This window comes from Rhinolophus sinicus, chromosome 17, assembly GCF_057876585.1.
Source record: "Rhinolophus sinicus isolate RSI-liver-muscle chromosome 17, RSI-T2T, whole genome shotgun sequence".
NCBI lineage: Eukaryota > Metazoa > Chordata > Mammalia > Chiroptera > Rhinolophidae > Rhinolophus > Rhinolophus sinicus.
Window position 1 is genome coordinate 211,134,024 of NC_142517.1, and position 27,814 is coordinate 211,161,837.

General features: G+C 47.2%; 1 protein-coding gene across 3 annotated transcripts in view; it reads left to right on the top strand.

The window, feature by feature from the left end:
- The window catches only part of UBE2F (ubiquitin conjugating enzyme E2 F (putative)), a 48,719-nt gene that overhangs the window by 14,952 nt on the left and 5,953 nt on the right, over positions 1-27,814 (top strand). For 2 of the 3 annotated variants that reach the window (XM_074315910.2, XM_074315911.2), the window contains exons 4-8: positions 1,065-1,130; positions 16,932-16,999; positions 24,017-24,087; positions 25,837-25,894; positions 27,627-27,659. In XM_074315910.2, coding sequence (XP_074172011.1) covers positions 1,065-1,130; positions 16,932-16,999; positions 24,017-24,087; positions 25,837-25,894; positions 27,627-27,659 — 296 coding nt within the window. The remainder of the gene's footprint in view (positions 1-1,064; positions 1,131-16,931; positions 17,000-24,016; positions 24,088-25,836; positions 25,895-27,626; positions 27,660-27,814) is intronic. The other variant, XM_074315914.2, reaches the window with a different exon arrangement.

Below are 27,814 nucleotides of genomic sequence, written 5' to 3' on the forward strand. Positions count from 1 at the left end.
AACAGGTCTGCTTTGTGTTTGGGTGGCACACTTGGCATGCCCGTGAGATAATGGCATGAGGTGTGGTACAGGGAAAAGAGGCATGGACCAGTTTTAATGTGGGAGCTAAACTTCCTTCTGTTAATAACCTGTATGATCTCGGGCTGGTCCCTGAACCTCTGTGGACCTTCGTGTCATCTCTCATGACTGGGGACTTTGGACCTAGATGGTCTCTAAGGCCGTTTCCAAGTCTAATTTTTAATCCTATTTTTTATTAAAATTCATACTATTGTAAAGCTAGGCAAATATTTTCAGTGGGATTGAAATAACGTCAGTAAGTGACAATTTCTGTATATGTTCTCCCCAGATTCCTTGGGGATTTGCCAGTCTGTGCTATTTGTTTGAAGGAGGCAGATGTTGGCTGTGGCCACCCTGCCGTGTCTGTACCACTAGCTCTTCTCCCGTGGGAGCTCCTGCCCAGGTCCACACCCCCTGGTCTAGTGCAGGTGGGCATAGAGCGTGGCCATTGAGTCAGCAGAGCACCCTTTCACCAACGAAGCAGGCTGAGTTACCAGTTGGGTTGTGAAGACATTTAAAGATGCCACAGAAAACACTGGGTGTGAGCTAACTTAGCAGATACATTTCTTTTTTAACTTCTATTTGCTATGCAAGTAACTGTGGTGCTAGGTGAACAGACCAGAGGTTTGGCCTGGGTTCTTGTTCTGGTTTTTCCATGTTTAGCCAGCCTCATCCACATCGGTTAATTCCCCTGAAGTGTGTGGTTTTTTCTTTTTAAAATAAAGTAGCATAATTCTTGAAATTAATGAAACGATCTCTATCGTTAGTGACCATTTAAGGATTGGAAGAAACCATCTCAATTTGGAATTAACGAATAAAAGACTACCAGGGGGAAATCACATGGGAAAGCCCATTGGTTTGCAATTTGAGCACTTTGGCACAATTATTATCAGGCATCTGGTGAAGGGGACTCAGCACCATGACACTGTGTGTGTGTTGTGAGGTTGGCCTCACCGTGAGCTCTGCCCCAGCTCTCACACCTTCCTGACGTGCTGTTTCTTTTGCAGGTACATGTAAAGTGCATTTTCCTGATCCAAACAAGCTCCATTGCTTTCAGCTAACTGTAACCCCAGGTAATATTCTTACATACTTTGGTGTTAAAGTGATTTTCAAACGGCAAATTTTAAAGGCTGCCCAAACCTGTAGTCTGTGACCTGGTGTGTCCTTTGAGTTTGTGGAAGTGATGACCCTTCCATATGAAGACAAGATAGGTGCTTTGCAGTCGAATAAAGCCGGTGACGTGAATCTGACGCAGGAGTGTTCACTCCGGTGATGAGACAGGCTGGCCGCTGCAGCGAATGAGGGCAGAGCTGTGGGTGTATGGGGAGCGTGTAAGCTCTTAGGTCTCAACTCGGTTCCGCCCCTGCTCCGCGTGGCATGGAGCTGGGACTGTGGTTACATTGCTTCACAACCTCTCCGCCGCAGCCACCTGGCTGCAGAGGAGATGGAGTGGGACCTATGTCACAGGACAGTTAGGAGGTTGCACAGATAGTGTGAGGAAATGCTTCAGCCCAGGGCCTGGCCCACGCGCACCAGCCGGTTGCCAGCTGCCCTTGCCAGCTGCCCTCGTTAGGACTGATAAGTGTCCCAGCCAGAGGGGGGACTTGGGGTTTTCTGTTCACAGTGCAGCTCCCGGCCGCGCGCAGTCCAGCAGTGTTGACGCTGGGCGTGGGTGTGGTGCCATGGGCAGCCGGTGCGGTCGGGCAGGAAGAAAGGGGGACAGAGACTTAACTAGAAGGGACGGGAGTGTGTGGAGGAAGTGGGGGTCCTGTTTTATTTGGGGAATGCGGAGGGGGTGAGGAACAGACTCAGGAGTCACTAGCTGACTTAAAAGTGAAAGAACGCAGGAGGCGGCCGGTTAGCTCAGTTGGTTAGAGCATGGTGCTGGGAACACCAAGGTTGCCAGTTCCATCTCTGCATGGACCACTGTGAGCTGTGCCCTCATTACCAACAACAGCAAAAACGTGAAAGAAGGCAGAGTTTCATAGGTGAGAACAAGCTCACAAATAGCCCTGGGTTGTCTCCTGTAGATAGGTGTTCTCCTGTGGAAGACGTTTGCTAATAACAGGAGAAATCCTGTGTCAAACCATGCTTGAAACGTTTTACAAATCCACTGAATCTGGGTGGAGGTTCTGCTGTGTTTCCCCGAAAATAAGACCTTGCTGGGCAATCAGCTCTAATGCATCTTACTATAAGACCAGGTATAATAGAATGCGATATGATATGATAAAATGTGTAATACCGGGTCTTACATTAATTTTTGCTCCAAAAGACGCATTAGAGCTGATTGTCCGGCTAGGTCTTGTATTCGGGGAAAAACGGTACCAACAGCTCTGGAACGTGTGCGTACATTCAGTCTGGTAGCATTTCTGCTAAGATGACTGAGCACTGGGATAGTTAGAAATGGGCGTTCCACTCGCCTGACACCCAGAGATAACCAGAGCTAGGACTTTGAACCGAAATGACGAAAGTGGTGACCATTCTTTGGTGCCTTCAGAAAACCCACTGCTGGTTCTGCTGTTTTTAGCCAGGGGTATTGAGGACACTTTATTTCTAGGTGACTCAAGGTCACTGTGGTGGCCGTCATTTACTACTAAGCAGTGCAGGGTATTTTCAGAAATTACTGTGTTTGTCACCAAACCGTCCTGGACTTGTGTGTTTATAGTAAACATCTCCTCTGCCCCTGCCTTTTTCTAGGGCCTTCCAGTGGCTCTGCGCTTGCCCAGCTCGGGCTCCGTGGGCCTCTCGCACTTGCTTGACTTTGCCAGGCTTGTTAGTATCTTCCATGAGCGAGCTCGCGTGGGGTCCAGCCTCTGGATGAGTGTTTCCCTTTTTTTTAACTGCGTTTTTTGTTTTTGTTCCTTTTACCAAGTTACAAGGATGTTGGATATGACATCATCTTTGATGTTCTTTTTATTGTTCTTGAAGTCGGAGCACAGTCGTTTGTTATGGTTTGGGTGTTCACTGTTGGATCAGAGCAAAGGAACTTATGTGTTGGCGCCTGTAACTGCCGAGTGCCTCGGCGTTGGTATTTGTTCCAATGGGACCTACCAATCACATGGGCTGTGTACCGAGCATGCGCTCACACACTGTGTCTGCCGGGTCCTGGGTCTCGGTGACTCAGGGCTGTGTACCTAGCATGCGCTCACATACTGTGCCTGCCCCGTCCTGGATATCAGTGACTCACGGACCTGCTGCGGCCCCTGCCCTTTGCTGTTCAGAGAAGCATGGCAGCCACCTGCCAACCCTGGAACTTGCCTAATATCACGGTTTTTGAAAAACTTTCTGGAGTCATGCTCCTCTTAGTATTGAAAAAAAAATTAGAGCTATACCTGGAAGTAGAGTTTTAACAAGGTGTGAAGCCGGTGATTTTGAAGCCGGCTCATTTGCTGCAGCCAGTGTCCTGCAGCTGAGTCTGAAAGCACAGGGAAATGAGGCCTAGATAGTGGGCGGCCAGGTGAGTCGCCTCTGCCTCTGAGGCTCAGAGGCCTTTATCTGGCTTCTGGCAGCACTGGTCCTGTTCACACTTGGTAACATTTTCATAGTTTTGTTTGTGTTTGGAATGTCCCTCATGCTTAAGGATAAGTGTACTCTTCAGAGAAAAGATGGAACTGCAATTTGGTGATGGGGGGGGGCAAAAAGAAGTGAATTTAGGAGGGAAAAAAGTCTTCACATCAACTCACCAAACAGGAAAAAAATACTAGTAAGTGAAATGAAACAAAACAAAGCAAAAATTAGAGACTGGCTGAAATGTCCCCTGGAACCTTCTGTGCGGCCAGCGGGACTATCTGAAAAACGGAGCCAGGTCATAGCTGCCCAGTGGTTGGTGGAGGTCCCATCCCGTCAGCCTGACCAGTGTGACCTGGTGGCTTTTAGGCAAAGGAGACCATGGACTCACGTAACTATTATTATTTTTTTAAATTTTCCTTTATAAGTACATTTTACTGAGGTCTAAAATTATAGACAACACGATTTACTCATTTGAACTGTACAGCTTAATGAGTTTTCAGAAATGTAGGCACCTGTGTAACCACAAGCCCTGTGAAATATTCCCAGCACCCCCAGAGTTCCCTTTGCTTCTCAGCAGTCAGTTCTTCGCTCCCTGTGACGCACCCGAGTCCTTTCTGATTTCTAGTTCCATAAATCAGTTTGTCAGTTCTTAAATTTCATATAAATGGAATCTTACATACTCTTTTATCTTATGTAAGAGAATCTTCTGCACTCTTTGGCTTCTTTCACACAACATGTTTTTAAATTCATATGTGTTGTGTGTGTCAGTAGTTCCTTTTTATTTGTTGTGTGAATAGGCCATAATTGGTGCTTTTCATATTGACACATTTGAATTCTTTGCAGCTTCACGAATAAGATCTCTGTTAGCATTCTCATACCATCCTTTGTGTACTGCTAATTTTTCATTTCTCTTTAATGAAATTTCTGAGTTATGGGAAAGATTCATGTTTAACTTTTTAAGAAGGTTTCTAAAGTGGTTGTACCACACACCAGCTAGCAATGTATGAGAACTTCCAATTGCTCTACATACTAACTTGTATTTGGGTATGAAATAGTATCTCATTGTTGTTTCAATTTGCATTTCCCCAGTGCTGGGATTTTGATTGAGACCGTTGACACAATGTATCAGTTTGGCAAGAAATGATAACAATATTGAGTCTTCCAATGCATAAGGATGGTAAATGTCTCTATTTATTTAGATGTTCTTTAGTTTCTCTTGGCAGTATTTTGTAATTTTTAGTATACATATAGGTCTTGCAAATACTTTGTTAAATGTATTGATAAGTATTTCGTGTTTTTTTAAGCTGTTGTAAATGTTATTTTTAAAATTTCCATCTTGTTACTAGTGTAGAAAAATACAATTGATTTTTATAAAAATACATATTGATCATGTGTCCTGTCAACCTTGCTAAATCTACTTATTAACTTCTAGTAGCATTTTAATATATTCTTAGGATTCTGTGGTGATCACATCTGTAAATAAAGACATCTTTACTTCTTTCTCACCGGTTCATATGCCTTTAATTTCTTTTTCTTACTGTACAGTGTTTATAGATGTAGTGAGAGCATGTTTCTGATCCTGGGGGAAAGTGTTCATTATTCATTGAATAAGGTGTCAGCTGCAGGTTTGTTTTTTAAAGGTTTTTAACCTTTATCAGGTTGAAGAGTTTCTTTCTTTTCTTGGTTGCTTAGTTTTTATCATGAATGTATGCTGAATTTTTTTCAAGTGGTTTTGTTTTGTTTTGTTTTTTTGGGGTTTTTTTGGCACCAATTGAGATGATCATGATTTTTCTCCTTTATTTTTGTAAATATGGTGAATGACACATTGATTTGTGAATATTAAACCAACATTGTATTTCTGCAATAAACCCCATTTGTTTGTGATCTATTATCCATTTTTTTATATTTCAGGGTTTAATTTGCTAATATTTTGTTATAGACTTTTGTGTCAGTATTCGTAAAGAATGTTCGTATTTTTTTCTTTTTTCTTTTCTTGTCATTTCTTTGGTTTGGCATCAGGGTAGTGCTATCCTGGTAGAATAAATGAAGTGTTTTCTGAAAACGTTTATGTAGGATTGGTATTATTTCTTCTTAAGTGTTTGATAAAATTCACCAGTTAAGCAATCTGGACCTGAAGTTTTTCTGGGAAAGTTTCTATTTATGAATTTATTTAATAGATACAGTGTTATTCAGCTTTGGTGTAATGTTTTACTTTAAAGCAGTTGGTCTATTCCATCTAAGTTGTAGAATTTATTGATGTAAAAGTTGTTCAGAATATTCTTTTACTCTTCTAATGTCTGTAGGATCTGTACTGATGTCCCCCTTTTCATTCCTGATATCATTAATTGGGTCTTCTCTTTTTTTTTTTTTAAAGGTTTTTTTTTTTTTTTCTTTTCTTTTTTTATTGGGGAAGGGCAACAGGACTTTATTGGGGAACAGTGTGTACTTCCAGGACTTTTTTCCAAGTCAAGTTGTTGTCCTTTCAATCTTAGTTGTGGAGGACGCAGCTCAGCTCCAGGTCCAGTTGCCGTTTCTAGTTGCAGGGGGAGCAGCCCACCATCCCTTGCGGGAGTCGAGGAATTGAACTGGCAACCTTGTGGTTGAGAGCCCACTGGCCCATGTGGGAATCGAACCAGCAGCCTTCAGAGTTAGGAGCATGGAGCTCTAACCGCCCGAGCCACCGGCCGGCCAGGGTCTTCTTTTTTCATCTCGATGATGTTAGCTTTAAGGTTTATCCAGTTCATCTTTGCAAAAAACTTGCTTTTCTTTTTCCTCCTTAAAGCGGAAACTTAGATAATTAAAAAAAATTTTAAGCAGTGTCTATTGAGGTGTAAGTTGCTTTCTATAATTTAGCATAATGCTTTTTCACCCATGTTGTTATATTACTATTTTGTATCTTTTTATTGATGAGTTGTATTCTATTATACAGGTATATAATAGTTTATTTATACATTCACCAGTTGGCGGCGAACCTTTGTGTTGTGCACTTTGGGGCCATTTTGCATAAAGTGCTGTAAACCTTTGAGTGCAGGTCTTTGTCTGCCACTGTGTGTTTATTTCTCCTGCCAGTGGAATTACGGGGTCCTGTGAGTAAATTTAACTTTATAAAACATACCATACTGTTTTCCAGCGGTACTATTTTGCATTCCTGCTAGCAATGAATGAGAATTCCAGTTACCCCACATTCTTGCTAACAACTGCTATTGTCAGTCTTTTTTATTTTAGCCTTTCTAGTGGGTATATATCTCATTATGGCTTTAATTTACATTTCCCTGATGACTATGATGTTGAGCATCTTTTCCTGTGCTTGTTTTCTATCTGTGTATCTTCTTTGTTCGACTATCCAAGTATTTTGTCCATTTAAGAACTGTCGCTTGTCCTGTTGTTACTTGAGTTGTAAAGTTCATATGCCTGGATGTAAGTCCTTTATTAGATGTGTGGGTCTTTTTAGTGGTTAATAACATCCTTCTTATTAATGTTACATACATGAAGATTTTTGACTGGGGAATTCTATAGCTACCATTGTAAATCTTGTATATTTATGTGTATATTCACCTAAATTTGCTTTTTAATGTATTGATTATTAGATTACTGTTTTCTTAATTTGAGCTTTTAATTTATAAAAATTGCTTAACTGGTGCATGGTAATAAAAGTGCAGCTTGCATTGAATTACAAAATTTTAATAGATCTATCTGTTATCCCCGTTATGTTGGTTAGGTTTGTTTTAGAGCATTGGTCTTACAGAAGGAAAAGTTTCTAAATGTGTAATAAGGTCAGATCCCAATTTCTGAGCAAAGAAATATGGTCAGTAAGCCTTTGTAGTTTATGTTAATATGTCAGGGTTTCACACACAGAATGTATACTCTCATCCCTAGTTCTTTCTAGGTTGACTTTTAACTTTAATATGGAGCTAACCATTATGAGGGGATAAATTTGAAGAACAGACTTTTTCCTGATGGAGTCTTCTCTTTCAAATAGCCGTAGAAATACAACTAGCAGTTCTTTTCTTTTTACTAATAGAAATGAGACGTGAGCAGTAAGACCGGCACATACCTTAGCCTCGGCTCACTTTTGTGGGAAAATGTCCCCTGCTCCTTCCGAGAACTCTGTTGATGTGATGCCTTGCTTGCCATCCTACCGAGGAGGTGACTCGTCGTCTGATTCACACTGTTCTTACGTTGACGTCTACCCGCTGCCTCGCACATAACTCCGAGGCAGTTTTTCATGGCACGATCAGGCTTCCTGGAGTGCGTATGAAATTAAACGTCTGACTTCTTGTTTTAAAAGCCATTCATTGCCATGGTTAAAAATATATTCTGATGGTCACCTCCATACACACATGTACATAATGTATATAAGAGATCCAAAAATAGTGTGCGGTTTAAAGGCGAAGCTGTTGGGTGTCGTAAAAGTTGCCAGCACTCCTTGGGTTTCCCGTAACGCCTACTAGTGTATATGTGGCTTAGGCTTTTCTTTGTCCTTCCAGAAATCCTGTTTATTGAGAAATAATTTATAGACAGGAACTTCAGTGCTGTTCATAGGTGTCAGTACTCTGCATTGTGACTGTCTATGTGACCACCAGCACAGTGAGATACAGAATGTGTCATCCCTCGTCCCCTTGGTGGTCAGGCCCCCCTCCCCGCCCCTGGCAGTCATTGATCTGATTTCTGTCCCTGTTGTCCACCTCTTCCAGAGTGTCATATGAATGGGCCCAAACTGGAGCACATCGTCTGGCTTCTTTCACTTAGCACAGTACTTTTGAGATCCATCTATGTTGTTGCACGTGTTACTACCGTGTTTCCCCGAAAATAAGACCTAGCTGGACAATCAGCTCTAATGCGTCTTTTGGAACAAAAATTAATGTAAGATCCGGTCTTATTTTACTATAAGACCGGGTCTTATGTAATATAATATAATGTAATAATATAACAGTATAATACCGGTCTTATATTAATTTTTGCTCCAAAACACACATTGGAGCAGATTGTCCAGCTAGGTCTTATTTTTGGGGAAACAGGGTTGTTCCATTGGTCATTGCTGACTTTCGGGGTGGGGGAGGGGCCATGAGCCAAGGTATACAAGTGGGGGGAGCTTATTGAAGCTGAAAAATGAAGGAAATGGAAAATGCAGTTTTCCCTGGAGCCTCCAGAAAGGAATGCAGCCCTACCAACTCTGATTTTAGCCCAGTGAGACCCACTATGGGCAGATAGTAATTTATATTGTTTAAGCCACTTAGCTTGTGGTAATTTATTACAGCAATAGTATGTAACTAATCCCAATAGATGTGCTTTTTGTGTCTTAAGAAATCTTTGTCTAAGAAATACAAAGATTTCCTCTTATTTTTTAAAAAAGTTTTATAGCTTTAGATTTTACAGTTAGGTCTGTGATCCATTTTGAGTTAATTTTTGCATGTGGTGCAAGATAAGGGTCTGGTCCGCCCCTCCACCCCCAGCGGGAATGGGGAAGTGGTGTTCCCTTCTGTTTCCTGGAAGAGTTTGTGTAGAATTAGTATTCTTTATTAAAGGCTAGACTTCACCAGTGAAGCTACCTAGGTCTGGAATATTGTTGTTTTGTTTCGTTTTTGTGGTAAGATTTTTAAGTATGAATCCAATTTCGTTAAATAGATAAAGGGCTATTTTGGTTATTTATTCTTGAGTGAGCTTTAGTAATTTCTGTCTTTCAAGGAATTTGTTCATGTCATCCATACTTTCAAATTTATTGGTGAAAGTTTGCTCTTAATAACTTATCCTTTTAAGTTCTGTAGTTGATATCCACTCTAACTCCTGTTACTGAAAAGTTAGGTTTGCTTTTTTTCTTGATCAGTTTTGCTAGAGGATTATCAATTTTATTGATCTGCCTTCTCGCTTGTCCCACCCCCCGCTTAAAATTGCAACCCCTCCCACCTCCTATTCCCTTAGGTCTTTTCACCTTCTATTCTATAATATTTTTCGTTTACCGCTCATATCTTTATTTCCTTCCTACTGCTTGTTTTCAGTTTAATTTGCTCTTTTTCTAGTTCTTAAGGTGGAAGGTTAGACAGATAATAGTATATTTGTTTTCCCCGCCCCAGACTTTATTGTATAGTTCTCATTTACTTTACATATACTATAACCCAGAGTGTTATCTTTGCTTTTTTGGGGGGCGGGGAGAACAGTGTGTTTCTCCAGGGCCTATCAGCTCCAAGTCGTTGTCCTTCAATCTAGTTGTGGAGGGCGCAGCTCACTGGCCCATGTGGGAATCGAACCGGCCACCCTGCTATTCAGAGCTCACGCTCTAACCAACTGAGCCATCCAGCCACCCCTGTCTTTCCTTTAAACAATCTATTTTCTTTATACATTTTTCAATGTACTGTTTATGACCTTTATTCCCTTTTGTAAATCTGAGTTTCCATCTGTTATTTTCCTTCAGCTTGAAGATCTTTGGATTTTTATTTTGTTTTGTTATTTTTGGTATCGCAGATTTGCTGACGATGAATTCTATCAGCTTTGCTGAATATTGAATTCTTAAGTTGATAATTTCAGCATTTTAAGGATATTCTTTTGCCTTCTGACTTTTTTTCTTCTGCATTTTTTTCTTCTAAGAATTTATGGTAATTCTTTGTTCCACTTTTATACAATGTGCATTTTATTCTCTGGGTGCTTGTAAGATTGTGCCTCTATCACAGTTTTCAGGAGTTTATGATGTGCTTTGATGTGGTTTTCTGTCTATTTCACTTGGGGTTTATTGAGCTTTTTGGATCTGTGAGTTATAATTTTTATCGAATTTATAAATAACTTGGCCAACATTTCTTTTAAATATTTTTTCTGTAACCCCTTTCTGGGACTCCGATTACATATATTAATATCTCTTATATGTTACCTCTACATATAAATTATACTTCCACTAGGTCCAAGGTTTTGTTCACGTTTCGTTTGATGCTTCATTGTGGATAATCTCTATTATTCGGTGTCTGATTCACTGAGCAGCTCATTCAGTGATGTTTTCATTTTAGATACTATGTTTTTTTAGCTGTTGTTGTTTGCTTCCTTTTTTATCTTTTCCATTTCTTTCCACATTATGCCCATGGTTTTCTCTGCATCTCAGCGCTGCTTCATAGCAGCCAACCTGCTGTTTGTCTGCAGCCCCACGGTGGCTTCCTGACCCCATGTCACAGCCGACACACCGGCCTGCAGGCTCCTCGCCACCCCGCCCGCGAGGGGGCGTGGCCCCAGTCCCACACCTGCCTGAGCTGGCCCCTGCTCTGCTGCCGTGTCAGCGTCTGCTGTCAGCACTGTCGCCCCCCTCCCTTGTCTGCTCCTGCCCTGGCCATCCAGCTCTGCCACCTGCTAGCTGTGGGGCTGCAGTCAGTACGTGATCCCCGGCCTCAGTTTCTCCGTTAGAGCATGATGTCTTGCTGTCCCACCGAGCACTGTTGGACTGGGTGACTGTGTGCGTGGCCTCAGGTGACCACGCGTCCTTATTCTCAGATCTTACCTAATGCTACCCCCCCCCCCAAGCTATCCCTGAATAAGTCAACCCACACCCGCTTTCCCTCCTGTGAAGCAACTTGATGAGTGATGGGTGTCACAGTGTCGCCCCGGGTGTTGGACTAGGCAAACTCGACCCGTGAGCCAGGCCTGTGCAGCCCTCAACCGAGAAAGGGTTGTACATTTTCAAAGGGCTGTTAACAAACAAAACAGTACGGAACAAAGACCTGCGGCCCGGAGACTTACTGTCTGGCCCCTTACAGAGAAAGTACGCCGACCGGGCCGCTGAACACACTGGCCGGAAGCTGCTTTTCTGACTGAAGTTTAAAATTTACGTGGAGTGTCATTTCCAGTGTGCTGTAAAGACTGACATTTAAAGATAAAAGTATCATATTACTTTTAAATGTTTCTGGTGGATACACCCACCATCCTGCTTTTTTTAAAAACATAAACAAATGCTGCTTCAGTGGTTGGGAAATGCCCACTGCTTCTTCCTCTCCCTGCCCAAGGTTTTCATTCCACTCGTCCCATAGAGTTTTATCCGAATGTGAGCGTCTTCCTACTTAGGAGGGTTTCTCACCCTGTCCTACTTTTTTGTAACTATGTATAGAATAATTATTTTAAAAGTTCCTCAACTATAAGACACGTAGGTATCAAGCACTTTCTTTTCCATGGTTATTAGTTACTGTTTGTACCAGCTCTGGGCCCCTGGTTTCCCTCCGAGCCAGCTACCGTCCTGTCCCATCTCCCCAGCCCTCTAAGGGGACCTCAAGGCTCTGTCCTTGGATCGCCATGGTCAGGTCCCCAGGGACCTCACCCGCTCATGAAATCTAAACACATCTGTACACAGAGCAGCTCCCAAACGCCTCTCATCCAGCCCAACCTCTCCCCACATTCCAGAATGATCTGTCAGCTGCCGTCACTGCCTCCACTTGCATGTTGATGTGAAATCTCAGAGTCACGTGTCTGATGTTGAACTTCATGTGCCCTCAGTTGTGCCTTCTGGTGGCAACACTGCCCTTTCAACCAAAGGGTCAAAGATCCTTTGGTCCCTTTCTTCCCCAACCCACGCTGAACCTGCCAGCACAGGGCGTGTTGCTCCCACCAAAGTATTTCCCCTTCAGCTGCTCCCACCCTGATACTGACCGGCATGGTCTCTCACCTGGCTCCCCAGGGCTTCCAGCCTGTGACCTGTTTATCTGTGCTCACCCCTCTCCTGGCTTTCTACTCATTCAGTGGCCGCAAGGCCGAGCCGGTTACCCCTTGGGCCTCAGCTCCGATTCCCTGTCTGGCTTTCTGGCCTCTGCAGTGTTCCCTGGACATACCCGCCCCCTCGGTGGCCTCACCCAGCTTCCCCTCTCCAGAGTGTTCATTGCTCTGGTATCCTCCTTTTTCAAGCCTCTCCCCGCTCCTGCTCCCTTCTATTATATATTTATTTATTCTGTCTCCTTCCACTGGAGAGGAGGCTTCATAGGGGCAGGAAGGTGCCTTGCTGCTGTGTCACCAGTGCTGGGAGCAATGCCTGGCACGTGGTGGGCGCTCACCAAGTATTGGTTGGGTGAATAATAACTATACCATGTGTCGCAAGCTTCGATGGTTATTAACCATAAGAGTATTTCATCTCAAATGTATCAGCGTGTTTCTCTGATTTAGTTAATACATTTGTGAAAGAATATTGTTTTATGCTAGAAGGAAGGACTCAGTGTCACTTTTCTGCTTTCATTTTGTCCGTAGATGTAGACACTGAGAACAGCTTCTCCATATAAATGAGCAGACGGCCATGGAGGGCGTTTTGTTGTAGCTGTGTCATCTGTCCTGGGACTTCCAAGGTCAGAGGGGCCAAAAGTGATACAAAGGACCATATTTTCCATGTATAATGTGCACTTTTTTGCCTAAATTTGTGAGGGAAAAATAAGGATGCACATTGCATGTGGGTAGTACGAATTCCGTGTCTAAATAAGTGTTTGTAATTCTTTTATTTGTGCTTGTGAGTTAAAAGAGTAACTCTAGAAATCAATGGCGATATCCGCATGCAGAATAATACCCTGGAATACGATCATTGGGTTTGTTGAGCTTACAACGAACTTGCAGCGACGAAGAGTTCTTGGCCTTCTTTGACGTATAAATATTTGTTACCGATGCATAAAAGTTTTCATGTCTTGTGTCTCTTCTTGTGTTTTGTAATTATTTGTTACATAACATTTCTTGTACCATAATATGTTAAAAAATAAATGCTAAAATTTTTTATAATACAAAAAACAAGTACCTAGATGTGAACAAAAATATTTGAATTAAAACGAAAGATTTTTTTCCCTGAAAGTTTGGGCCAGAAACGTGGGTGCGCATTATACACTGCAAAATAACAGTATTTTCACGATCTTTGAGATCTTTCGGCTGACTGTGAGATGAGGCCCTTCTTCCACTGTGCTGAGAGCAGAGAATGGGAAGGCTCCTAACTTGGAAAGGGCTCTGTCGCCAGGCATTAGCGTCCCTTCGCGGCAGTTTCTGAGGCGTGCACAAAATCACTTTCCCAAGACCTGATTGATCGCACATGTCACTCTTCACTTGGAAATACTGCATTTTACCTGAAATACTCAGAGCTGAGAAAACTGTGAAATTATTAATTTCATCATAGCCTTACAAATATAATATGTTCAAAACTTATCACATGCTTTATTTTTCCTCAAAAGCTTGAAGCTGCAGAATTTAGCTCATTGAGTCTGTCAGAAATATCTGCCGTATACACTAATAGGCAGAACAGTTCTAACTGCCAAACCAGTCAGCAGTCAGTCTCTTCCTCTCTGCCCTCTCCCCTCCTTTCCTTTCCCCGTTCCTCTTTTCCTCTCCCCTCCCCTCCCCTCCATTCCTCTTCCATTTCCTCTCTTCCTCTCTCCTCTCCACCCCTCCACCCCTCCCTTCCCTCCTCCCTCCCCTCTCCTTTCTTGTCTCCCTCCCTCTCACCCTCACCAAGTCTTCCCTTTTCATTTCTGGTCTCCCCGTGAGATCCATCTCACTTCCAAGTTCAGTTCCCAGTGCATAAGTGAGGCCTGGAGCTGGTCACCTGGGTGGAAGAAGGCGCCGTTCCTGTTGCTTGTTGGCGCCTCTGCTTCTCACAGGGGTGGGTGACGGGTTCTTTTATGGTCGTGTAGGGATGGCAGTTACTATGTGAGATGTTGCGCACGCTGCCCTGAGACTCCATAGTGTATCTGAATGCGAGGTCGGCCGACCTGACCCTGGATACTGTGGTTATAATAGAATCCATGCTTTGCCCTGAACAGAAAAGTGGATGTGAGGTGGGGGAGAGCACAGCCCTACCGAAATGCCTCATTCATGGGGCTTCCCTGGGACCAGTGCATCACCCGGTCCTTTGGGCCTCTAGGATTTGTTTACAACTCAGGCAGCATCACAGTAAGAAGCCGGATGAGAAGGAGGCCCTTTACAAGAGGAGGTGGCAAAGGACAGCTGGTGTGACTTCTTGACCTCAAGAGCTCTGGAGGGCAGGTGCATTTTAGGGTAGAGCACACGTGGACACTGGCCCTCTAGCAGTGGGTTCTCTAAAGCTCTTGGTGCCCACGACACCCATAACCTGGCTGGAGACACTGGTGTGCGGTTCCTCTCCCTGTCACCGTGGGGGTGGGGACAGGCTGGTCCACTGAGGCCTGGGTGCCAGGGGCTTCCCCACTGCGTTTCATTGTGTTGCGGGAACACCCAGTTGTCTTAGAAGCAGGGTGTTTTCGGCCACAGCAGCCATGGAGAGTGACAGCCTGTCACAGGCTGGATTTGGTGCCCTGGGCCACAGTGCGTGCACACTGGGTTACAGACGCTCTAATGAGCCCCCTGCCCGCCAGCTCCAGAGCTGGCAGGCCTTTCTGCACGCCCGCCCCGCAAAGTGCAGGCCTGCGAGCCAGACCCGAGGGTGGCCCAGCAAGAACTCCACCGGGGTCTTCCCTGAGAAACAGCCAGAGGTGGTCTCGGGCTCCTCTCGCTCATCGGCTCCCCCAACTGCTTTTTCAGTTGGACTGTGGAGTTTCTAGGCAAATTCAGTAATAAACGCGCTGGAGCAGGTCCAAAGCTGTGTGGCTTAGGAGAGGGAAAAAGAAACACTGGCTCAGAAAGTGTCTTCCCAAAAGACACTTGTTCCATGAGATAGAGAAAAATTAGAGCAGTCTGCTGTTTTCAATGAGTTCAGAGATGATACAATTCTAATAATTATCATCTGAGAACTAGACTAGGCCAGAGGAACGTGATAAATTCTAAAGCACATTAGGCCAAATGACAGTTTGTTTGGAACTGGTAGGCAGTGGAGGTGAGGCTGTGATGAGTTAGAGGCACAGACAGCTGGAGAAAGGCTGCAGTGTGGCAGGATGGAGGGTCCAGACGAAGCCAGAACTGTGACAACACTTCCCAGTGCGCGTGGCTGCGGGAGCCTGGCGTTAGGCTGCGTGGGTGGCGGCATGAGCCGAGCCGGCACAGCCCTGGGGAACAAGGCGCGGCAGTGTTCTGTACCGAAGGTGCCCCTTATCTAAGACGTTCTTTTGTCTGGAGTTAAAATTTTTCCCCCCAAAATTTCTTTTCCAAAGACTTGATACAGCCAGTCACTAATCCAAGTGTGTTCTTGAGCACTAGAAATAGACTTGTAAGTGCGGAAAGGACAGGCTGATGAAGCAGTTGGAAAAAATCCAGCGCCTTCCTCTATAATGAATTCTAGATGAAGGAATGAGCTGAGCACACACGTGAAATCGTAAGATTACTAGGAGAAAATATAGAAATAAAACATTTGTATAATCTTGGTTGGGAAAGACCTTTTCTTTTTAAACATAATACCAAAGACGGAAACCACGGGCGGACTGGCTTAAAAATGAAAGCTAGTTGAACGAAAAAGGCAAACAGGCTATTTATTAAATGTTCATTTTATATAAAAGGCTGAGGGAAGCGGTAAGATGTGGTATTGCTTATTTGCTTGTGCTGATAAATATTGTTGGGGAAGTTGAACTTTCTTTTAAAAGACAGTGCTCATTTTGTCGCATTGTGACGTCTTGAGTAATATAGCTCCTGGGGGACGTTGCCGGGCTCCGCAGGTTTGTGCTGGGGCGCCCTCTGCTGGCAGCAGCACCAGCAGCGTTTCCCACCGAGGCAGCCAGGCTCACCTGCGGGCGGGGGGAGGGACCGGAAGAGGCAGACAGGCCGGTGGCACAGCCAAGGGGGTTGGGACCGCGCTGTGGGGTCTGCAGACCTGGGCAGTGGCATGGCGGTACCGCTCTGACCCTGGACCTCCTCCTGCATGCCCGCCAGCCCCGTGCCAGAGAGCCCGCTCTGTTCTGCAGGCTGCACCAAGCTGCAGGCGGTGCACGGCTGTGTCCCCGGCCCGAGCAGTGCCTGCCAGAGGGTCTGTCTTCGGTAAACCTTTGTTAAAGGACCGGAAGCCACGTGCCAGGCACTAGGGGTACAGCAGTCGCCGCTAGTCTACCACCCCGTGGAACTGACGTTCTCATGGGGAGACCAGCAGCAAACAGGTGACCAAGCAGTGGGAACAAGGGGTTCCCAGTCATGGTGTGTATTTGAGGGGACACACTGGGTGTTACAGTGCAGACTGAGTGGGGCCCAGGGGGAGCAGGGCTGCTGAGGGTGTGTTCTGGGGGACTGAGGGAGAGAAGGAGCCGGTCTTGGCCTTCCAGAAGGATGCCTGCGCCTTCCCCAGGTCTCACGGACAGCAGGCGGCCAGTGTGGAGCCCCGGCTCGCCAGGCCAGGGCAGGGTTTGGTGACCTGACAAAAGCACCACACCCTGTTGTTAGCTCTTAATTCTCTGTATTTGCCATGTCCTAACATAGTGTTTGCTTTTGTTTCCTTTTTTAAAAAATTTAAAGGATCTTTTGTTTTGTTTTGTGTTTTCTGATAGATGAGGGTTACTACCAGGGTGGAAAATTTCAGTTTGAAACTGAAGTTCCTGATGCCTACAACATGGTGGTGAGTAGCCTGCCTTTGAGCCCTTGTTCCCTTCGTGTGGCTGGGTGGCCGTCGTGAGGCCCACACTTTCCCCCCTTCCCGTGTTCTGTCCCCTGTGTCCCCGGGGCCTGGGACTGAGCGTGAAATTGCCGATACTGCTGTGGGAGATGTCACTCAGCAGCGGGATTTAGGGTTTTAGTTGAGAGTCACTTGGTTGGTAAACGTCTGTGAGGACGTGCTAGGCAGTCCGCACTGGGCCTCAGCTCTGCCACGGTCGCAGTGGCCGGGCCGCGGCAGGACCTGTACTGTGAGCTGCCCGTGGATTCCATGTCACTCTTCCTTGTTAAATTCTGGCACTGAAGAAAACAGCATTTTATTTACAACTGTAGTTTTGTTTATGGTATAACACCAGAATTCCAGAAATGTGTAAAATATGTATTTTAGGGAAAAAATGACCTGTAGTTTTCAATTGTAAGTAATCTATACCCATAGCTACATGGTAATCCCTCATAGACCCTTCTAGGGAGTAATGATACCAGGCACTGTGACATTCTCTTAGCTCTTAAGGACCTTACCTACCATTAGGAAGGTGAGAGAAAATGTAGAAAATTCTCATAAAATGATAAAAGTGGTAGGTAGCAGATAGTAGACCGCGATCAGTGATGGAAACTAGTTGACGGGGACTCAGAGTAGAAAAAGAGTCAATTCTGGCAAGTGGCCGGGGCCGTTCAGCCCTAGAGAGTCAGCTGGCGTCGTCCTCCTGTGGGTTGGCCCGTCACCACGGGGTGACCTAGGCAACGTGGACGTCTCGGGAACCGTGCTGACAGGCATGGAAATGAGAGCGGGCAGCCTGTGTGGTGGACTGGCCGAGCGACTTCAGTGAGGAGCTGGGTTGAGGGCGGGGGGCGCAGTGAGAAGACTCAGATTGGGGGGCTTGCTGAGCATTTTCACTTGGGCAGTGAGAAGCCGTTGAAGATTCTGAACCAGTCCTCACACCCTGAGAGGGGAGAGTGGAAAGGGCGAGCTGTGCCTGGGGGCACGTGCAGTCCCGCTGGACCATTGGGGTTGGCTCGTGCCCAGTTCTCTTACTTACTGTATGACTACATGAATATGTATACATTCCCCCCAAGTTTCCCAGCCTTCTCTAAAGAGGAAGGGAAAACCTGATGGTAAAATTCAGTCCCTCGTTAACCTGAGGCTGTGGGTATTGGAGACACCATGTGCCCCGTTACTTTACCTGCAGTGACTGCTCCCCACTATATGACAAATGGAATCTTTCCTGCCCGCCCCCTCCACCAGAGTATAACTCGGGCTGTAACACTTTTGTTCAAAGCCAAACCTTTATCAATGGAAACTGATCTTTATTGGCTACTACATTAAAATTTTTTTTGACATGCAGTTTATGAGGATGAGTTAGCAATCCGAAAAACAAAAAACAGATGTAATTTGTAAGCAGGCAGGAAAATATGCGTTTCAGGTCTTTGTCCATCCGTCCAGCTACCTGCTGAGACTTTCCACAGTATCCTAATCACAAACTGAAAATCCCGGCTTGAAAACGTCGTACTCCCTCAGGTGAGAGGCAGCTTGAGAGGTTTGGATTAAGTACAGATATTTAGAATTTGGGGGCTGTTTTCATGGTTTCTAGAAACAACCAGACATACAGGACTTACAATGCCAGACTTTCAAGTTATCTGGACAAGCTATCTCTCTGGATTACTCACCAGAGGAATGTTAAAATGAAAGGGTGGTGAGTTTATGACAGTCTTTCCGGAAAAGCGGTGGGTTCCTGAGGAGGCGGAGGCCTGGGGAGGAGTTTAGCATAAGCTGGTGAACTTGGGACACAGCCTCAAGGGATCTGAGAGCTGTTGTTCTGCTGTTGCCGGCATGTGAGGCATCATTTAGGAGCAGTCTCGTTCCCAGTGTAGGAAGAAAGCAGAACATGAGAAAACCAGGAAGGAACAGACTTGTGGAGAGCTTCTCGGTGCTTCCACTCACTTTACCTCGCATCATTCTGCACCCGTTCCGTGGTGAGCTTCCTGTTCATATCCTTACACGTCAGCCGTTGAGGGCTCCCAACGGGACAGTGGACGGCTTGCCGAGTGAGCTGGGCTGGTCCAGACGGTTCGCTGAGTCTTGTCCAGAGCTGCCCAGCTTCCTGCCGCACCCAGTGGCCACTTGGTGGTGACGAAATGTTTGTCATAGTGTTCCTTCCCTGTGTGACTTCTTCAAGAAACTGCCAGGCAGGAAGTGGGTAAACCAGCTAGAAACCACTGGGCCTCAAAGACATGTGTCCTGTATTAATTGGTGACTTGTAATGATTTTACATTTTTATATTTCAGTTTCTGTCTCCTTTGGAAAATTTCTAACTGATGGGCTGGTCCCATTTCATCAGGAGTAAAGCCCCTTCTCCAGCTGGGAAACTCTGAGAGGCCAGTCCCCTGGGGTGGACCCGGCCTGTCACTCCCCGGCCTCTCCTTGTTCTCTGCCTCATCTAGGCTAAGGGGGCGCCGCTGCCTCACTGACAGGCCAGTGAGTAGCATGACCTCACGGCAAGAAGTCGAGGGTGACACTGTCCCCAGGAAACTATGAGGTGTAGTGCTTAACTGATACAACTTTATTGTAGTTGATCTTTACTTGTACAGTTCTCCTTAGCGTGTCTTTCCACTAGACTGTCAGCTCCCCACAGGAGGCGTCTGGGAATGTCCTAGTTACAGTGCTTCCAGCGCTGGAGGGCCTGCCACACCGTGCACGCAGCACACACCTGTCAGGGGTTGGCGCGCTCTCTGCCCCTGCACACCTGTGCTATAGGACATTGAACCAGCGTATGCCAGCGTATGGAAATACACAGGTTACGGCATGTGGGGCTGTGTGAGTCTGCGAGGCAGCTCTAAGGACCCTTGTTTCCTTTGGGTGAGGAGACTCGGCCAGTTCTTAGCAGATCAGCCCAACAGGCCTGCGTGCGTCTCCTCGGGGTTCATTTCATTTGCTGTTATGCCATAACCTAACTTGTATGATTTCTATGCTTCATAAGGACCTGTTTTTACCCCGAAACACTTACATTATAGTTCCTGCAATTAAAGTCTGTTATTTAGATTGTGAATTCGAAAAACTTTTAATCAGTGAAGTAGATGATGATTTTAGAATAAAACTTTTAAAAGAAAGAAAACACCTATTTGGTATCCCTCCCCCCGCCCCCCACCCCACCCCCCACCCCCCACCCACCTCCACCCCCACCCCCACGCACACACACCGTACCCAAGCAGCTACAATTCAAAATGCGCTTTGGCTCTTTGGCTTTTTGTCTCTGAACTTGACCTGATAGCCTCAAGCCTGCCTCGTGCTCTGTCTCAGTCCTAGAAATCGACTGAAATGATTTAGTGACATTCAGTGAGCTCCTAAAATGTGCCAGGTTCTGTGTCAGCTACTGCAGGCTAGACATGAGAAGTCGGGTGGCCTTTTGAGAATCTCAGTCTCCCAGGAGACAGACACAGACCCAGTGATGAGCCAGCCTGGTGATGGGCAGTGGGGAACCCCCAGGGTGACGGGACACCCGAGGAGGAGTAGGGCCGTGGTGCCGCCGGCGGCCCAGCTGTGGGGTCACACAGTCCCCAGGTCTCGGCTGCTTCATGGCATGTCCATCTTAGGTGGTTGGAGGAAACTGCGCTGAAGCAGGAGAAAGGAACCTGGCTTTTTGCTCTCTGGCACCAGCTTCCTCCTGGAAGTGACCATGTCACATCCTCTCGCGTTATTGGTAATGGAGCCGAACCAAGTAACACGGCCATGACCAGCCCCACAGCGATAAGGAAGGGCCGTCCGCCATGTTTGCAGGAGGAGAGCCTGACCTGCCTCTCGCCCCTCTTCTCTTTGTGCATTTACTATACTTGGTAGGAAATGGAGAACATGTGGCTGTGCAAAAACAGAGTGTTGCTCACCTGTCGTCTCTCTACCCAGCGATGGTCACCATTAACACGACACATAATCATACATGCAAGTAGGGTCATGCCACACACAGCTGGGTAACGGGGCTTCCACATTATGTGAGGAACATGCTGTCACGTCAGTTACATGTAATCACATGTTATTAACAGAGCAGTCCATTGTATGGTGTATCGTGGTTTTCTACCGATCGCTCATCGTTGGTCACAGGTTGACCAGCTTTTTGATGTTATGAACAAAACTTTCTGTAAAGGGCCAAATAGTAAATACTTCAGGCTTTGTGGACCCTGTGTGCTCTCTGTCACGTCCTTTCTTTAAAAAAAAAACGTTTTAAAAATGTAAAAACCATACTTAGCTCACAGACCGTGCAAACACAGGCGGGCCAGCGGGGGCTGCCATTGCTGAGCCTATGATAACTAACCGCCGCTGTGAGCCGCGTCCTGGGCAGCAGCGCCTGTGCCGGCCTCTCTTGTGGGCAAGTGCTTGGCAGTGGGATCACAGGGATGGATGGAGTCACTGGGCTCAGGGTAAGGCTCTCCTCCGTGCTGTTGAGTTACCTCCGGGGACCTCATGCCAATTGATGGGCTCACCATCAGGGTGTGGAAATTTCGTTTCCTAAATCCTCACCAAAATGGGGTGTTTGCATTGTTTTTTCTTTGGCATTTTGGGTGGAAATAAATGGCATCTAATTGTCATTTGAACTTTTATTCTTAAGTAGGATGTTAAATATTTTTCCTACTTAATAGCTGTGTCTTTTATGAGATGTTGTGTGCTTAGCCCTTTTTTCCGTTGGGGTTTTTGTTTTTCTTGTTACAACAATTCCTACATAAAAATTACATGAAACTTTTCTTTTAGTTTTCTCAGCGGTGCTATAAATATGTTCGTTTTCGTTTGTCTTTTGTTGCTGTTGTTCTGTAAGAGTTTGTTTGTGCTTCACCACTGCAGTCAAATCTATTTTTTCTTCATGAGTTTATGTTGTGAAATGGTTAAAACAGGCCTTCGATCCCAGTAGCTCACCTCCATTTCCTCCCAGGCCCATGGTTCTGCACCGTTTATGTTTAGTGCTCTAAAAAGCATCTCACCATATTTTTCAAATGGTCAGCAATTGTCCCCTGAAGAACCAGTTTTCCCCTTCGATTGGCAGCATAGTGTTTGTCATTTACCGCAGTCTTTACCATGTGACAAGGCAGATGGCAGTGCCAGCCGCCAAGGTGGAGGTGGAACTGGGTATTTCCTGTTTGTCTTACGCTGGAGGTGGGGTCCGGGGGGTCTACAAGAACATTTCAGTTTGGAAAGTGTGTCAGAACCCGGGTCCACGGTTCTCATTCAGAGCTTTTCTGTCCTGGGGACTGCAGTAAGGGGGCCATTGACAGGAAGGCGTCTGTGTCAACCTTGGACTACGGAAGGTGAAGGGCCAGGAGCAGAGGGCGCAAGTGCAGTCGGGCACTGGGAGATGCGGTGACTGCGGGCAGGTGACCTGTGTCGGGGACTTCGTAGAAAGGAGGGAGATTGGTCCCAGGGCCCCCTGAGGCCGAGTCGGTGCTTCCAGCTGCCCACCGTCGCGTGGGTACTGTATTCGGTTACCCAGAGATTTATGCGGCCTGACCTCCCCTCTTGGGGAAGGCCTCGAGCGCTCTCTGTCAAGTGCATTCCCAGGTACTGGTAGAAAAGCAAACGAAAGCACGTTAAATTGACTTAAACTCACTCTGAACCCAGCTGGAATCCTCGGACACCTATATTTGCATAATTGGACGAGTCATTTTACCCGGAGTCTCGATGTTTTGGTGTTTTGAAATCAGGAAGAAAATTTGTGAGAGTGCTGAAAAGTTTTCGTTTTATACAAATAAAAGATGGCTATTAGAATACTGGAGAAAGTACAGGAGAATATTTGGATGGTGAAATATTTTCTAGGTAGGGATCAAAGATAAAAATTTGATTATAGAGGTTTTTATCTAAAGCCTCTACACCTCAGAATAACATCACAAATACAAATTAGTGCCAATGATAAACTGGGAAAATGTTGTCTCTGTGACAAAGGGTTGTGACTTCAATAGCTGTGAGATGACACTTAAGCTGCTCACACCAAGGAGACCTGCCGTGGAACTTGGACTGGAGAACGGCCTCCCTGCAGGTAGGGGCAGGCTGGCGGCCTTCCTGGAGGAGAGGGCCCTTGGTGCTGTGTCCACAGCCAGCGCTCTGGCCAGCAGCTGCTCTCCCTGACCTCATTCTGGGGACATGTTTCCTACAGATGTGAACGAAGGTCAAACATTGACTTAGCAGATGGTAGCAGAAACGGGAAGCAACCCAATGCCCAGTAGTAGGGAGCTGGCTTGTTAAATGCTACTGTTTCTACATGACATGCAAAAGAGCCCGAAGCCATCTGACATGGTGACAAAAATGTGAAAAAATAAGAAAAATGAATGTGCACACACCCGTGTGTGGGTGTCTGTGTGTGTGTGTCCTAGAAAAGAGGCTCAAAAAATGTACTTTCGGGTGATAGAGATTATTTCTGGGTGGGGTTATTTTATACATATAAATATATCTTTCCTTTTGTTTTTGTGGTCTTTTTATCTTAAGTGAATACGGATTGCGTTTGTAATAGCGTGATCTTAAAAGAAGAACTTACGTAAACGTGCCTCGTCATAGCGGAGGCTGGTAGGCCTCATTCCCACCGACTCCTTTTCATCCTCTCTCCCTCTTTTAAGTATAAAGTGGGCTTCAGAAATGGGCCACTGCTGCGGGGAGCGGTAACTTGCAGCCACAGTTTAGCAACGTAGCCCAAAGGGGCCTGGGCTCCTGGTTGGCCTTGGGGCCTGGAGGGTACAGGGCCCCCTGGAGTGCAGCCCAGCCCCCAGCACCATCCGTCAGCCCCGGGTCTTATAGGGGGTTTGTTCGGGGTGCAGTGGGCTTCACCGGTGAGGCTAGTAGGGTGACAACACACTTCTGCGCGGGTGACGTCACCCGGTGTCCGAGGTTGAACACGCTTGGAGATCCTGCTGAATGCCAAGTAAGCAGTGGACCCGGGGACTAGATCGGGTGTGGTTAGGCCTTGGACAGGCGGTGATGGGGCGAGCCTATGATCTCTCTCTCTCTGCGTTGCAGCCCCCCAAAGTGAAATGCTTGACCAAGATCTGGCACCCCAACATCACAGAGACAGGCGAAATATGTCTGAGGTGAGTCCCTATTCCTTCCTGCCTTCTGCATGTGTGAGCGCCGGGCTCTCCACCCTGTTACCTCCCAGAGGATTGTGAGGCTGGGCCAGGATAAGGAGGATTGGGAACGCGCCCTGGCGCTTCGGGCTGCGCTCCAGGTAGCTCAGTGGTCGCGGCGCCGCCTCCAGACCCGCGGCCTCCGGCGCCCTCTGGTGGCGGAGGACGTGTAGTCACTGCAGCCTGCGCCTGCCCGGTGCTCCCTCTGCGTCCCCTCCACGTGGCTGAATGTAGCTAAGAGGGAACGGTATCCTGACGAAATCGGAGGGCAAGGCTTTGTAACAGTTCTCTGATCTTAGTAAACACTCGTCACCTTTGAAAGACAGGAGTGTAAAAACTGACTGCCCCTGGCTTAGCTGCCAGGATTTCAGGCTGCGTTTTTCCTTTCATGCAAGTGCAGTCAGTGCCCATGCTCCCATTTCATTCTGTACGTAGTTCCCCGTTTCATGCCAGCCTTATTTTTTATAGAAAGTTGAAAGTACATTTTAGAAGAGTGTACCTTTTTAAAGGCGTCATCCCTTTTAAGTACCTGTTGGGTAACTATGGAAACTGTAAGACCCGTGATCTTCAGTTTCAGGTCCTAAATGGCGTCTGGTCCACCTTCTCCCCGGGCTTTGCTCCTGTGCTCACGTCCCCTGCCTCAGTCAAAATTAGGACCCGAGCAGGAATTCCTCTTGTCGCTTTTGCTGTCTTCCGAGAGATCAAATTATTAGCAAAGCATGACCGGAATTTAGCAGATGGTAGTTTGCTACAAAAGGTGGAGACCTTTGGGGAAAATCAGTGATTGATTTAGCCACCTTATGATTTAAAATACGAAAACAAAATCAAAAGATCAGCTGGATTACATCCTTTGTGACGGTCTTTACCTTTAGTATGAAAAAGACAGTCCGCTGGGGCAGCGAGTGTTGGTGCAGACAGGTGGCACACAGAGGGAGAAGACGGGTGGGCGGGAGGGGGCCGGGGGTGGCCAGTGTCCTTGGAACTGCTGTGTACTGATCAGGGCACCAGTGGGACCTCATCCAGTAATGCCAGACTGAGTTCTTGCCAGAGGAAACCAGCCGGTCCATTTTTCAAAGTATGGAATGGTCATCTATATGAGTGTGTAATGTGTGTTTGCAGTCAGTGAGACTGATGAAAACGACTCCCGTCCACCTAAGGAACTTCCAAAGCCTGTGTGACCTTCCCTGGACGTGGTCCTCCCACCCCAGGGGGCGGGGCACCAGCCAGGATTTTTTGCTAATCTGCCTTTACCCTTAAGTTTTTGAACAGCTGTGGAAACGTGTGGCAGGAGCGCACATGGGTGCCAGCCTGCGGGACAGAGAGGTGACACACCACCCTCGGGGTGTTGCGGCTTTACGGGACTTTAGCATTGAGCTGCTGCACAAACAGGAAGCTCTAAATGTCACTTGCTCCCATTGTCGTTGCTGTCACCTGCCCTTTCCAAATGTTAAATTGACGGACACTATCCACTGTTGTAAGCATGCTTTAGCCCAGCGTACACCCTCCGTGTCCCGCTGCGATGAAAGGCCTTGTGTGCTGTAGTAGAAAGTACGGGCGCAGGCGCAAGCATGTGCCCTGCCTCGGAAGTGGAGAGGCCACGCAGGGGGGCAGGAAAGGCGTTCCTGGACACGAGACGTGGCGGCCATGGCACACCTGTGCCTTGCGTGGCCACAGGCTGCTCCCTGCTGACTGCTCCGCCTGTGTCTGTTTCAGTTTACTGAGAGAACATTCGATTGATGGCACTGGCTGGGCTCCCACAAGGACGTTAAAGGTAGGTTGCGATGCCATTGACCACAGCCCTGCCCTGGTAACCAGACACCTGTAGGAGCCGCGATGGCCTGTCTGTATTGTCCCCAGCAGCAGCCAGGCCCCCCTGCTCCTTCCTTCCCCACCGCTAGGGACTGCTCAGCCAAGCGCTCGGCCCGGTCAGGTCCGCGGACCCCGTTCTCCTGGCTGGAGAGCAGTGTCAGGTCATTTGCTGTCCCCTTAGCCCTTTACCGTCTGTGCTTCAGATAATTGACAGCCCTTTCCTTTCTGTCCCCCCGCCCCCGGCCTGTGAGAGTTGTCTCGCCCCCTCAGGCTGAGGAGAGTTGCCAGGAATGCGGAGATGGAGGAGAGAAGGGGTGGGTGTGTGCTACACTGCACAGAGGACACATGTGCCCTGAGGCAAGGGCTTTCCTGGGCAGGGGCTGTAGACAGGGAGCTACCGGCACTAAGGAAATGGCCCCAGGGCTTCTGCAACAGAGGCCTGAGCTGCTTTCCGGTGAGTCCCAGGTGCCCACATGAGGCCACTAGCTGTGGCTTCCCCTCAGGGCTTGCTTCACTGGTGCCCAGAGGACACGTAGTTTCTTCGTGTGGCTTGATCTTTTTATTAGACTTAGTCAGCACTCTGGGTAGTGTTCACTTAGTACACGGCTACTGACTTTGCTGTCATTGGGGACTAAAGAAACGTTTCAAACAGTCGTAGCCTTTGCCCTACCTTGTGTTGGGTCAGTACCACCCAGAAGAGCACTCACTGGGGCTGGGTTTGCTTCAGCCCGACTCTGCACAAAGGTGTGGTCATCTGGACCAGGCCCAACTTCCCTGGTGACCGTCCTCCCCAGGTCAGCCTGTTTGTGAAGCTCTGAGGACTGGCTGGCACATGGCACGTGCCTTCTTCCCCCTCCCGCTCCCTCTCCTCCAGAGGAATACTTTCCCCACATGTCAACCTAGTCAGTCCTGCGTGGGTTACATAGGTTGTCCTAACTAAAGCCACTTAGAAGTCTGAGTCTGCCAGATGCGCTAACATCAGACAGAGGCTGGTGGTCACAGAGATGCTGCCGGACGCTGTCCCTAGGGTCACCAGGGTGAGCGTGAGCAGGCCTGCCAGGCCTGGGCCCTGCCCTGCATGCATGCCAGGCTTGCTTTCCCCACGGCCCTTCACAGACCAGCTGACTAGGCCCTGCCTCCAAAAGAACTTCTGCAGAAACCTGACCTCGTCCATTAGAGACCATCCCCATTCCCGTCCCCAGCTCTTGGGAGAGGATGGGGGCACATGGTAGCATCACTGCCCTTAGAGAACACGGGGGCCAGAGAGACATGTGTGGGTCACAGTGGCCAGCAGTTGACTTCACTGGGCCTGGGGCCAGGCCCGGTTCTGTGTGTGACCACCTCATGGGACACAGCGGCAAACTGGTGTGTAGACTACTCCTGTGGCCAGAAAGGGCTATCAGGTGTCGGGTGTCACCACATAGGCACTTTGGGGGACGAACAGAGGGAAGGGGCTTGGGCCTATCCCAGAGTCAGGGAACACTGCGGTTATGACTGTGGCTCCCACAAGGTGTGGTCTCCACTGCTATGGCCACCTGGCCATGTCCTGGGACTTGGCTCCTGTCCAGGCAGTCCCCCTCCTCGGAAGGAGCTCTCCTGCCACCCGTTCCTGGCAGTGCCCCAAGTTCTGCTGACACACCCATCTGTCTGCCCCCCTTCCACACCTGAAACCTGTTTTCTTCTTTCTTCCTCAGGATGTTGTTTGGGGATTAAACTCTTTGTTTACTGTAAGTATATTGACCCAAATCCAAGTTTTTCTTGACTCCCCTGACTGCGGGTTTTACACCTCACACTAAGGATAACATGGGGTGAAAGCAACACTGTGTACATACTGACCCCTGTTTTCTGTTACACTTTTATGAGTCAGAAGAATGAGATGGGA